At 40.3% G+C, this 12,816-nt stretch overlaps 4 protein-coding genes across 8 annotated transcripts in view; all 4 read right to left on the bottom strand.

Annotated features, from left to right (window-relative positions):
• LOC108627403 (meckelin) overlaps positions 1-965 on the bottom strand; it is a 10,272-nt gene extending 9,307 nt beyond the window's left edge. Inside the window, exons 1-2 of the mRNA XM_026815577.1 lie at positions 595-965; positions 377-535 (exon numbers count right to left, since the gene is read on the bottom strand). Of these exons, the coding sequence (XP_026671378.1) occupies positions 377-535; positions 595-784 (349 nt within the window). The 5' untranslated portion in view covers positions 785-965. The remainder of the gene's footprint in view (positions 1-376; positions 536-594) is intronic.
• Positions 966-1,730: 765 nt separating this feature from the next.
• Positions 1,731-3,595, bottom strand: fln (flightin). 4 transcript variants are annotated; one of them, XM_026815572.1, is made up of 3 exons: positions 3,560-3,595; positions 2,125-2,381; positions 1,731-2,005 (listed from the first exon to the last, which is right to left on the bottom strand). In XM_026815572.1, exons 2-3 carry the CDS (start codon positions 2,346-2,348, stop codon positions 1,762-1,764), a joined length of 468 nt encoding a protein of 155 aa, XP_026671373.1. In that variant the 5' UTR covers positions 2,349-2,381; positions 3,560-3,595; the 3' UTR covers positions 1,731-1,761. The 4 variants fall into 4 exon arrangements, with proteins under 4 accessions (XP_026671373.1, XP_017884125.1, XP_026671371.1 ...); XM_018028636.2 differs by lacking the exon at positions 3,560-3,595 and adding an exon at positions 3,429-3,522; XM_026815570.1 differs by lacking the exon at positions 3,560-3,595 and adding an exon at positions 2,520-3,408.
• A 2,380-nt stretch (positions 3,596-5,975) lies between these two features.
• LOC108627414 (uncharacterized) lies at positions 5,976-7,827 on the bottom strand. The gene is made up of 2 exons (XM_018028637.2): positions 6,571-7,827; positions 5,976-6,489 (listed from the first exon to the last, which is right to left on the bottom strand). Exons 1-2 carry the CDS (start codon positions 6,685-6,687, stop codon positions 6,115-6,117), a joined length of 492 nt encoding a protein of 163 aa, XP_017884126.1. The 5' UTR covers positions 6,688-7,827; the 3' UTR covers positions 5,976-6,114.
• Positions 7,828-8,080: 253 nt separating this feature from the next.
• LOC108627422 (uncharacterized) overlaps positions 8,081-12,816 on the bottom strand; it is a 5,578-nt gene continuing 842 nt past the window's right edge. The window contains exons 1-3 of one of the 2 annotated variants that reach the window (XM_026815573.1): positions 12,482-12,570; positions 10,590-10,800; positions 8,081-9,696 (exon numbers count right to left, since the gene is read on the bottom strand). In XM_026815573.1, coding sequence (XP_026671374.1) covers positions 8,966-9,696; positions 10,590-10,770 — 912 coding nt within the window. In that variant the 5' untranslated portion in view covers positions 10,771-10,800; positions 12,482-12,570 and the 3' untranslated portion in view covers positions 8,081-8,965. Of the gene's footprint in view, positions 9,697-10,589; positions 10,801-12,481; positions 12,571-12,816 lie in introns of those variants that run through there. The other variant, XM_018028666.2, reaches the window with a different exon arrangement.

The following is a 12,816-nucleotide window of genomic DNA, read 5'->3' as shown; positions in this document are numbered from 1 at the left end:
ATATATTTAAGGTGGTCAAGTTAGGTGAAATACTCGGTATATAAATATATAGTAAATGTCTCAATTTCTGTTCACGTTACAATTTCTACTCAATGGTTTGATACATAAATTGATACAATCATATCCACTACTCCTAAAGGGCATTTGCACGAGTGTCCGTGCGCCTTAGCATAGGCAACCCGCCCGGAGGGCCTAGCTGAGGACGACGCGTTTAAGGCACGCAGAGTGAAGCTAGTATCATATAAAATGATAGAAGAAAAAGCCAGTGAGCAGAAATTCTAATATGAATTTACTATAATAATATATAGTAAGAAATTATGTAAACCAATTCTTAATCGAAATATGTACTCGTCTTTTCTATCGATGTCCGGCGTACCTTGAATTTCGTTAGGGGCACATTCGCACGTTTCCGGTTGGCAACTGACACAGTCATTTCCATCTACGGTCACTGTAGCATTTTTGCATATTACGCATACGGGACGGCCATCTTTAAAACCGACTTTTTTACTAAACTTGTTGCACACACATCGTAATCCTATATAAGAGAAACTGACCTATAATAGTAAGTGGTAGAAAACTCGATGGTTGACTTACGATCACTGGACGGTGTTAAATTGTTCTCGCAGGGTACGCAGAGGAACGACGAGACGTCAAAGTATTCCTTGCCTCTGCAATCGGACGGTTGTACAAATTTCATTACGTTTTTACTCGGCCAAGACGCCTGAGTAAAGTATGTACAGTAAATTAAAAAATGCACTATGTATGTTCTTAAAGGAGCAAACATTTCTGTCGACTATTTCACTGAGCGTGCACACAGCACTCGACTATTTCTGACTGTGTAACGTAACGTTTGTATACACGTTTCCATAACGACCAGCCACGATGCAAAGGTACCGTTTGCCCGGAGTGAAACAGATATTAGGTGGATGTAGGTAGGTGGTAGGTAGGTGGCTGTTGTTCCGTCGACAAGGGTTACACGTTACACCATGCTGGGAATACATAAGGTGTATTATTACGCAGCTGATTGAAACAGCAAGTCACGTGCCCTCCCTTGTAACAGCCATATTGTATCAATTAATTGTATTTCACGTTAAAAGGTGGGAAGTCAAGAAGTATTATTCCAGTTTTTACAACTTAACACAGCGCCATCTGGCATTTTGATCAGTTTTTATTTTAGCAAATAGTAAGTAGCCATTTCTCAGTTGATCGCCATATGGAATGCGCAATAAGTGACAAAAACGGTACCACCGGAAGAACAGCTCATGGGTTATAGATTGATCTATCACTTAATTATACATATGGGTAACTTGAGGGATCCCAGATCTACTTCGCATGCATATATGGAAAATGTAGTGACTTCTGTTTCTGCCTTTAATACTTTCTTTGCATCTCTGCTAGTTGAAGTTATTTTCTATGTGTGTATGCGAAGTGGGTCCGGAGTCCAATCCAATGAGTCATCTGTACACAGCATTGTCAGAACGCAGGACTTCTCTTCCTGTCCTGTTCCCCACTACTTTTTTTCCCCCACTTACGTTATGATCATTGAAGCCTTGCCTAATAATGCCATACGTAAGTAGGGAGACCACATTGAGCATACAATAGTGGGGAGAGCACGGGAAGAGGAGAGGTCCTGCATTCTGGCAACGCTGCCTGTACGCCTGTTTATTTGCAGTCCAATAAACGACTCGGTCTATGTAATCAACGGTGAAACATATTTCTACATATTTTTTATCGTATCCGTTTTATTATGAAAAACGAAGTTTACAAAATCTTCTGATACTTCAAACTATAGTACGCCCGAGTATGATAACTGTAGTATCTAGGCTCGTGTCTGATACCGGTTATAAATTTCATATCCGCAGATCGTTTAATGCTCTTGTCAATATTCTTCTGGTCGTAAGTCCTCATAGCTCGTTCGGCCCATTCTTGCGCCCTGGGTGGTTCCCGGAATAAGCCCTTTTGTCTTTGATTCAGATAGTCTATCACGTCGTTGTAGTAATTTTGTCTGAAAAGAGAACAACAAGAACGCCTAATTACAAACTGCAAAAGATGCTATTTATGCAAATTTCTTCATGAAAACTGAAACGTCGGATGATCGAATTAGTGAAGAATTTATTTTCTTACCTGTAATCGTAAAGATACGCGTAATTGAGGAAGAGCGGACGAACCCAATGATGATTGTAGTGCGGTGGCTCGAGTTTTAGTAATGTTATTTTCGGTTTTTCCGCGGCGTCTTTGGCAGCGGCTCCTTCAGCAGGCGCTCCTTCAGCAGCTGCTCCTTCCTCGGCGGGTTGATCCGCGGGGGTGTCATCCCCGATGTCCCATGGCGCTGGCTCGTCGTCCCACATGCTTATTCGTGCGCGTCCAAAATTCGATTAGCCCTAGAAAATAAATAAAAACTTTCGTCGATACAACGTTCGTCCCCTACCTCCCACGCTCGATTTCCCGATCTAAATTATATTCGTTTAACGTTCGCAACAGTTCAGTTTTTGATCGTTCTGCGCTTCTCAATTCTTTACCGAGTGGAGGCAGTTCGTTGCGACCCCCACCACCTTCCAAGCTGCGCGAAACGGTCATAAACTCTCGGGAACACGAGTACAAGTCAGGGATTGTAAGAAAATTAGAAAATCTCCATCGATCCACGCCTAGGCCGGAAGTATCATAAAACAGTGCGAAAACCACACTGACGATGATGACTCTTAGGACAAAACGTTTTATCTCAAAACCAGTAGTCATTTTAGCGACAACGTTGAACCAATCAGAGTGTGAAACTCTTCTTTAACTCTGACGCTATTTTTTCTTTAATTCTCTGATTATTATAACCCTTTTCTCGCATCGACACCCACGCAACTGATCCCTTGACCATCACTGACTCCCTCTAAAATCTGATTGACCCCGTTGGAAAACCCCTAAACGATTATACCCATGTTTGTTGCTCCTCTTTCGTTCGGGTAGACACCTTAAAACCGGCGTAAGTAGAATCGATATATTTAGCTAACCGAATGTATTTAAAGAATGAGAGCAGGTCGCGTTAAAGTACAACAAACTGTTGGATCGCGGCACCGATTCATCCTTATCGCAACTGTAACGGAATGCCCGACGCGCCGTTTCACTTCGTCATCCATCCACGATCTCTACGATGTATCTTTACGATTCAGTTTAACACCCTCGTGTCTTATACCGAGGCTGTTCAACTGAACAGCAACTGTCAACTCGCGATTCACTCTTTTCTCTTCTTCATTTTTTTTTTTACGAGATAAGTGCTGTTGCAAACTTCCCAATCGACCGTTTCATCCACGATGCACTATTCTTGAACGAAAACTTGAACTTGTAACTTATAAAACGAATCGTTTGGAACGTCGCGTAGCCACCGCGTAGATTGGAGAACGAGAACTGGTTTGAATGGTCGTGAACGACGTTGTTAATACCTGCGATATACAAGCCACTAGGCAACTGCGCTAACGAGACGAACTACTCTGACGGGACGACTGATAAAACTAATCTAGCTGTGTTTGCGTTTGTTTCGCTTTTATTTTAGCTTATAAGCGATTTTCCTCACCGCTTCCCACCCAGTCTGATCCTGAAGAACAAAAAGGGGGATGCCCCTCTCTTCTGAAAAGCAACGCGTCGTAGTGCAAGTGGAAACAAGTTACAAGCTCGTGATTGAGTGAGCGAGAGAGAAAGAGAGGAGAGACAGAAGGGGTTCAGAGGTGGTGGATCTTTTGGCACTGAAACTGCTGTAATCACATTGTTACCGTGCAACGAGAAGTGTAGTTTAATAATCGTCGGCTAATTTTATCTAGTCGCTAATCACGATCCTTGTCCTCGTATGAAGCTGACCAAGCGATTTCAGGCTCGGTGCAAGTAAGAAAAACAGATCTTAATTTACCCTTGCAATTGGAATTTGGGATTAAGTAAATTGAAACGTCAACCGAATGAACTAATTCTTGCTGTTTGAACTGCTTTAAGCGCGGTTCAGGGTTATCGAGGACGGCGCAAGATGATCTGTTATGTTTGTTTTGTAACACGGCACGCGTCGTCGGCCGCATCAAAAATAATTGTACATACTACGTATGTACCTACTTAGAATGTAGTTCGAGGAACGAATCCTGAAACTGTTCGCATTATTTATTAATTATTTCAATATTTATATAGTCCTTCTATCGTTCTTCTGGTTGGAAGACAGTTTAGATAGATGGGTCAGAAGTATTGCTCCTATTTTTTTTATTTTCTTCTTGAATGCCTGTAAACGTGAGAAATGACCATTTTGGATGGACTTTTCTCGTTATTCTCATTGGTAGACAATTTAAATGGACGAGTGGACATATTGGAATGACAATGAGAAATATTGCTTCCATTTTTTTCATTATTGTTCTTGAATGCATATAAACATTTATGAGAGACGACAATGTGGACTTTTCTTTTTCTATTTATTGGAAGATAGTTTAGATGAGTGTTTCCCAACGTGGGACCCACGCCTAATAGGGGGGCAATTCGAAAATGGACTTTAAGTTAGAATTTAAGTTAACCATATGGCGACTTTCAATTGCTATTCGAATTAAACAACTTTCTTTAATATAGAAGAAGTAATAATATGGCTTTCTGAGGAAACAGATATCAAATATCCAAATTCAACCGAATTTGCAAGGAAACTATGTTTGTTACCATTTCTATCTTCATAGTTTAGCTGAATGTAGTGCCATAAATGGCACAAAAGCTCAATATGCTAGTAAAAAAAGAAATCAGTTGGATATAACACAACGGTGAGGCTTGAGACTGAGGCTAACTACGTTGGAACCTAACATAAAATATCTTTGCAGCAAGCATCTCACTAAATTTAAATAATAAAATCTCAGCAAGTGCAAAGATTTCACTAAATTTAAATAATAAATAATTACTTATAATTAAAATAATATAGAAGACTCATCATTCATTAAAGTTATTTGTACTTGAATTTCAATTCTCCACTGTATTTTTTGAAAATTTAGTTACTATAATACGTTTCCTCAACAATTTCCTAGTGATTTCTTTCTAAAATGTATTATTTAAGTTTCCTCAGTGAACAATTTAATTTTTTAATATCAAAAATTATATATAAATTATATGGGGGAATAAGAATTTTGGAGAGGCTTAGGTGGGCCATGGCACAAAAAAGGGTGGGAGACACTAGTTTAGGTGTACAGGTAGATAGATTAGAAAGATAATGATAAAACAATGTGAAGTCTTACTTCTATATTTTCATTATTCTTCTTAAATGCATTTAAACATTTATGAGAAACGACAAGATGGAGTTTTCTTGTTCTCCTAATTGGTTGACAGATTAGATAGGCGTGTGGACAGATTAGAAGGACGATGATGAAACATTGAGAAGTAATTTTCATTATTCTTCTTGAATGCATATAAATATTCCTGAGAAACGACAAGATGGACACTCCTAGTCCAACTCTCTGTCCGAATTCTTTTGTCTCACGTGATGAATTCGATATCCACGTTTTGCAATTATGATCATCGTCATAAGTCCTACTTATTTATAGATTTGCTGCTATATCTCTAAATACGCATCGATCAATCGATCACGACGTAGTGTCGAAATAGAAACATTGACATCGTACCCTGGTTTAGTTACTATAGTAGTATAAATCATAAGTTAGCACGAGTCCTCCTCGAAAGGGTGAAGCTATAAAATGCCCACATCTACTCGTTGAGACAATGGAACTCGTCAGTAGCCTAACTAAAATTTTGCAGTAGTATATAACATTACATTAACTATAAGAGTATATAACATTGCATTAACTATAAGAGTATATAACATTGCATTAACTATAAGAGTATATAACATTGCATTGCATTGCTATAACATTGGAGGAGTCATAAAAGTGATAAAAAATGGATTCCTTTGTGGGATAAGCAATTATTGTTCGTAGGTAGAAAACGGAAACGAAAGGAAAGCCATATCGTATAGTTACATTAATAATTTATTCTTTTCTAATTTTTTATTTAATCGTACGAAAGCCGTTACAATGTTTGGTCGTCGTCGTTACCTAAGCTAAACGAAACGATAGTCTTAAACGATACTTTGTCTTTTTTCCTTTGCCTCATTCCTCTGACGTTCGTTTAAAACGAAACGTTCTTCTTTCTATTGGAGAATCTCCTTTTCAACGGTAGCATAGCGACTACGTTTAACGGATCTTCGATTTTTGAATCCGCGTTATCGTCGATCTTAGCTCGGACGCGTTTCGATTTCGCAGGCTGTGGCAGGTACGACGTCATATCGATGTTAGGCACCTTTACTAGTTTTATGGTTTTAGGCACTGGCTTTGGTGACAATCCTTCGAGATGGATGAACTTTTTCGATGATAAATCGTCGCAGTTCTCTTCAGTGTTATCGAATTTTGTTGCGTGTCGTTGGAACGCAAAGTCTGCCTGTTCCAACGTGTTCCTAGCCTTCTCGATCTCCGCGTCCAAATTGATCACATCGAAGAATCGATCCTGCGAACAAATTCACGTGACGCTGTTTCAAAACCGTTGGAATTGTAATATTTCATGTAATAGAGCTAAACTTAAGCATGCCTGCATGTCTCTTCGTTTGCGCCTCAGGTCGGCCAAGTCTTCAGCGAAAGCAGCGGCAGCGCGCTCCTTATGACGCCGCTGGGTAATAACAAAATCGTCTTCCAAATCATTCTCCATTCCTCGGTCGTATAAATAATCCAAATCATCAAAATAATCGTTACGATACAAATTCTGGACACCTAAATTTTGGATTAGTAAATCATTCCATAGTTTAGATGATTATCTCGCGTCTATCTAGTAGTAATAGTAGCATTAGTAGTAGTAGTAGTAGTAGTAATTTAAGTATCTGCCATAATACATACTACAAGCGCATTAAAAAGAAACATGGATGACGTTTGTTAGCGGGTTCTTAACCCCATTGAGTTATATAAAATATCTGGAGTGTGCGCGGCTGTTAAAAGTCGTAAGATAGAAGAGTAGCGATGATGCTCCAAGAAGCGAGAAGCTATGGGGGATCTCTGTCCTTCTTTTTATATTCTCTCTCTCTATTTGTATTATCGTGTAGTAAATTTAACTATGGTGGGGATAGAAGTTCAGTATTCTATCGAATCACTTGAATTTATAACATTGTCAATCACTCGACATATACGCGTTCGAGTTCAGGTTCAGAAAACATGCATTATACACCTAAAAAGAGAAAGAGATTCCTTCACGGTTCCTCTTCGTCGGCGAACGTACCCCCCCCCCCCATTCGTTCACACTCCAGATGTTTTATATAGCTCAATGCTTAACCCATTTGCGTCATAAGCTCAAACAAAATGTCCTACAAAAAGTGTCAGAGTCAAAGAGGGGCGATTGTGAACAATAATTTCCTTTGGCCAAATGCAAAGTGAGGCATGGTTTTTGAATTGTTAACGAAAAACACTTAACCAATGGGAGGACTCGTAGGGCCCGCGTTGACCAACGGCCGAGCGTCACTATCCGAGCCAACCTACCCGTCGCTGAGGGCGGGCCCTACGCATGCTCTCATTGGTCAGTGATTTTCTTTAATAATTCAAAAACTATTCTTCACTTTGCATTTTGCTAAAGGAAATTGTTGTTCAGAAACACATAAAAAATCAACTACTTTTTTCTAGATGTCCTACATATGTACACTTTTGATGATATGGACCAATTCTCCATTTGTCCAAATGATGCAAATGGGTTAATTTTATGTAGTAGCTGTCTAATATAAATAAACGACACTACATATGTGATTCTTAGGTACAAATTTGCTTTTCATGAATTTATACAAAACCATAGTTATCAATCTTTTCTTGATCCTGTCCTTGATACTACTCGCTACCACTACAAATAGAAAAAGAATAGGTACACGACATGCAGACATGCACAGGTGCTACGAAATATACATAATAACGCAATGGAGGGACAAAGTTTATTTTAAATAAATAAGATAGGAAAAGAAGAATACATAGAACGTTTGAGACATCTAGGGATCACTACATCATGAGGAACGTTTTCGTTAAAGACTCGACTACGAATTTGGTCGGTCGAAAACGAGAACCGAGGATAAAAGAGATATCTTTTATTTTCATTTCACATACATTTCTCGATGATCGACTATGTCGTACAAAGCAAGATGCGCGGGCTAAGGCGGTACGTGAACGTATATGTATATACATATGTGATGCAAAGGTGTACATACGCGTCAGGATAGATGGATATGGATATGTGACATATATATACATACACATATAATGTATAGTGAAACGAATTTGCGTGCATCGGTCCTAAGTAACATCTAATTGTCTTTTTTCATCTGTTTCGTACAATCGTCGTGAGGATCAAGGATGAACAGGATGCTGGATGAGCCATAAAGTGTGTCAAACGTGAACTTTAGGTCAATCTCTGACCTCTTCAATGGAGAACATTTCAAGTGAAAGGAAATCAATTTAATTATCCTTTTTATTACGAATAATCTGTCTTTTCGTTTGGAATAATTTTAATTTAAACTAAACGTGCCTAAGTCCCTGAAGAGGTTGAATGTGAAGTGAATTAAAACCAGCGATACAATTCTCAGCTATACGTAATTACGTAGGCACGGCGTACACGTATGTATGTATGTATGTATGTATGTATGTAAGTATGTATGAACGCTATTCCTCAGTCACATACATTGTTATATATTTTCCATGTACACGAAGATTCGAATATCTCTTCGTTTTTATACAAATCATGGCTGGACTTGGTCTCCAAACCTTCTTTTTTCACTATAAGTTTATTTCGATCGTGCGAAATAAATTGCAGAAAAATGTTTAGCCTAGGGATTAGAATTTGAATATAAGAGGAGGGGTCGGACGATGAGCCGCGAACAGTTGCACGGTTCGAATAAAACAAAGCTCCTTTAATACTATTCGTATGCTTGTTTCTCTCTTCAAGTACTCAACGATCCTATTTAAAAGGTGACATGTTTGTCGGCATGCTCGCTGCGAATGGTGACCTTCTTGCTAACGATGGCTGACCGTTCTTGAATGTTGTCAATGTCAGCGGTCGCGGCTGCGTTCTCGTTGATCAGCGCTCTGAGGGCAGCTGCCCTGCGCTCCCTTTTCGCCTGTCTGTCGGCCAGTTCTTCCATCTCCGACTCGAGATCGTTCAGACGAGCTTTAGTCCGTTTGGCTCTCGTAGCAGCAGCGCTACTCGAGGCGGAGGCTTCATCCTCACCGAGCATCTTTGTCCATTTAGTGAGTGACGACGGGGCCGCGTCTATCTCGTCGAACAGTTTTGATCGTCGTTTGAACGTCGTCTCGGCTTCCTCGCTGAGCGACTTCACGTCCTTCGCGCCGGTGCTGAACATTTTCAACCGGTCCTGCTCCTGACGTAAGTGTCGCGAGACTCCAAAACCCCCGAAATCATCTTTCTCGTCGTCGAACCCGACCGCAGTTGCTATCTTCGTTTTCAGGTGTTGCGTCGTCGCGGCGACGTCGTTGGCGAAATTTTCAGCGAATCGACGACCACGCTGGCCACGGCTATCGTAGACGATATCCTCATCCTCGGCGGGGAACGGGTTGTCGACGGTAGCCAGGAAGGGTAGAGGTAAACGAGATGTGGCGCGGACCGAGGGATCTGTTTCGAGGTCAAGGTCACGACCGAAGGGACTTTGGCGAGGACCGGAGAAGTCGCGCGTGCCTGTAACAACCGATATCTAAAAATATGCAAACTCACTTACGTACACAGTTTTGTTAAATGGTTTCTTCCGGCATCCTGGCTTATATATATATATTTTCATCAAATCAACCACGACACGTGTTTGTATCGATCGCATATCTACGCGACGCGATGCTCTCCAAATCTACTGTCACAAAATCGTTACAGGCTCGGATAAAAAAGCTTAAAAACAAAAGCGATCTCGTTTTCTTTATATTAGGTTGCAAATAAGTTCATCGGATTTCTAGGGTAAAACACAAAAATCCCTAGCTATCTCACGCTTTTTACTGCAATCGACGTGAACTGAAAACTGCTACTCCTTCCGCGAGTCCGCGTTTTATGTACTCTTATGTACCGTGAGAGTAAGTAACTGTCGACAGGTAGAGAGTTCAAGCGATGTTGTTTCAGGATGTATTAATGAATCATCAAACTACCCAGCTTTGTGTTACGATTTTATTTCATATATACTATTACGCAAAAGTTGTTCTTTCTGTGGTAACTGTTTATGATTGTGCAACGGGGAGACTTGTATGTACGTGACCGTAACAGTATATATATAGTATATATATATATATATAGTAACGTGTGGTGAAACGATACATTCGATTCGTTTGACAATCGGGAGTTGGATCGGACATGCCACTCACCAGCGACCAGAATAATTACCAATAATTATAACGAAAGCTAAGTTCAGCGCTTTTCCTTCACAACGGCAGCGACGACGACGACATGGTGAGAACGCAGAGTTACCAAACTACTAAGAGTCGTAATAGCGGCGGTTGGACACGGGGAACGGGTGTAGGGGGGGGGGTGTAGAGCGGGGGCAAAGTTTTCAACCGTTTAAAACCATTTTGGAAAACGACTGAAGATGTTACCGATGTCGCCGCGTCGGGCTGCTATCTCGTCGGCCAACGAATTTCTCGGCTCGGAGAACAGCGGCCGGGCGCTGTATTTTCGGTCTAAGTGATCGACCATCGGCTTGTAATACGATTCCCCTTTGTCGTAGTTGCATCCGTACACTCGCGTACGCGGCCTACTCAGAATTGGCCTGGACATCTTTCCGGGATTGATACTCCGCGCCGATATCTGAAATCATCGATCATTTATATGGTAACCAATGCATTGATGGATTTGACCGATTTTAGGCAGAGTACTGGCCAGGTACCATTTGTCAGGGTACTGTGCAGGCTGCCTCCCCTCACTATTAGCGAGCTAGTTCAATTCTCCTCTTTCAGAGACTCTCCGCAGCGTTAGTACACGTTGATTCATACTGTATCATTAATGCTTCGAAGAATCTCTGGCTGAGAATCAACCCAATCCATTGGTAGTGAGGGAAGGTAAGGATTTTCTCCGGTAATTATAGTGGAGAACATGAGAGTGCCTGAGTAAGGCAAGGAGATTGAGGGAAATCACGATTATTTGGGGAAGAAATGATAAGGGCTTTATGGCTAATGAGGATTATTTAGGGAAGAAGTGATAAGGGCTTCATGGCTAATAAGGAGTATTTAGGAAAGAAATGATAAGGGCTTCATGGCCAATTGTGTCTTCTCACCTTTCATTTTAACACTAAACCTACCAAACCAGTCGAAATGTGTGGTTTTGTGTGAAATATATGGCGTATATAAAAGAAGTCGATAGCCTAGTGTTAAATCGTCGTGAGTGTGTCGTTAATCAGTTAGTGTGGTGACCTAATAAAGTGTGTAATAAAAAGTGTAAAAAGTGTATGCAGTTTCTCCATCTTGTTTCTTTTGAACATCTCCAGACGAATATATTTCAGTCTCTAAACTTGCAATTCAAGTAGCCAATGGCTACTCGTAACGCAGTGACTCGTCCCAACGTATAGCAATTTTTCCATGACGGAGTATATTCGTCAATCGTTGCTGGTTAAATTGAGACGTAGAAAAATGGGCGGAATGACGCGGATACGAAAATATTTGACACTCGTTTGACGTGTGTACGTAGAAATATCCTGTCGTAAATATTGTATCGTGAGGGACAGTCATAGTGACTCCGCTACAGGGTTTGAGTAATCGCGGTAAATTGGAACAAGCGAGTATATTATACCGTACGCGTTGCTCGAAAATAGATCGCGTCTAATTTGGTGTCCGTGAACTGAACTGGCACACGGTACATTCGAGTCCCGGACAACAGCCATACTACCACCGCCTCCGATTACAAAATACAATCGGTCTATTCTTCATTCTTCCCGAACGTCACTGTCCCTTTATTTATTCTTTCCTCATCCAATATCCCTCCTATTTATGTGGGACAATTAGTCAATTTCAATTAGTAAAAACTCGACCAAATGGTTTTGTTATAAACGTGAAGTTAGGCAAAGACAGTGACCTAAATTATCTCAATTATAAACGTAGTTTAAAATGGACGTTAATTTCTATAATCGCGTCAAGTCGAACCATTCTTAGCTTCTCTTCCATTTTGGCTGGTCAATAAGTTTGGTTTTTATTTTGGAGATGTTCTAGAAATAGGAAGTGACGAAACATGGTAGAAGCACGACAAAGCAAGTGGTATAATATGATTGGTACACGAGGTGCCATTAGCAAGAACAAACCATTCTCCATTGTGATAAATGAAGAGATTCAGTATTATATAGAACAGTCGATGGGAGATGCATACATAGACGTGTACGGTGCGTTCGTTAACACGTTACATAAGGACAACCAAATTTAGATCGTAGATGTATAGTTTTAAAACGATCATATCGATTTCAGAATTATTTTCGTTGAAATTATTTCAACCGTCTAAATACCTAATAAGATCGCGCGTGTCTATGTACCGTACGCGTTACGAGCTTGTTTCGTACTTCGTCGTTCCACTGCCGTGCCACGTAAAATTTTGCTATATTTTTAGAAATTCGTAATACCTACGCCGAACAGTGTTTCTGTTTTTAAACATCCACGATACTAAAATGGAATTCGGTAAATTGTTAATATTAAATTCGTAGACAAAGCAATCAGTTTTTGGAGTAAACGCAAATTAGTTAGGATCGAAAAAGGAGAAAAACGCGATAGCGGGAAAGACTCCTTTTTAATTCTTAGTTCTCGAATATCTCCACGATTTTAAATAATAAGTAAAACATAATAT

Source organism: Ceratina calcarata, unplaced genomic scaffold (assembly GCF_001652005.2).
Source record: "Ceratina calcarata isolate Rehan_Ccalc_2016 unplaced genomic scaffold, ASM165200v1 scaffold470.2, whole genome shotgun sequence".
NCBI lineage: Eukaryota > Metazoa > Arthropoda > Insecta > Hymenoptera > Apidae > Ceratina > Ceratina calcarata.
The sequence above is the reverse complement of the archived record's forward strand: the minus strand, read 5'-3'. Positions and strand labels throughout refer to the sequence as shown.

Excerpts from the sequence above, each read along its gene's own strand:
- LOC108627414 (XM_018028637.2), bottom strand. The coding sequence starts at position 6,687 with ATGGAGAATGATTTGGAAGACGATTTTGTTATTACCCAGCGGCGTCAT. Across the intron at positions 6,490-6,570 it reads GCAAACGAAGAGACATGCAG|GATCGATTCTTCGATGTGAT; the intron begins GCATGCTTAAGT and ends ATTTGTTCGCAG.
- fln (XM_026815572.1), bottom strand. The coding sequence starts at position 2,348 with ATGTGGGACGACGAGCCAGCGCCATGGGACATCGGGGATGACACCCCC. Across the intron at positions 2,006-2,124 it reads GCGTATCTTTACGATTACAG|ACAAAATTACTACAACGACG; the intron begins GTAAGAAAATAA and ends TTCTCTTTTCAG.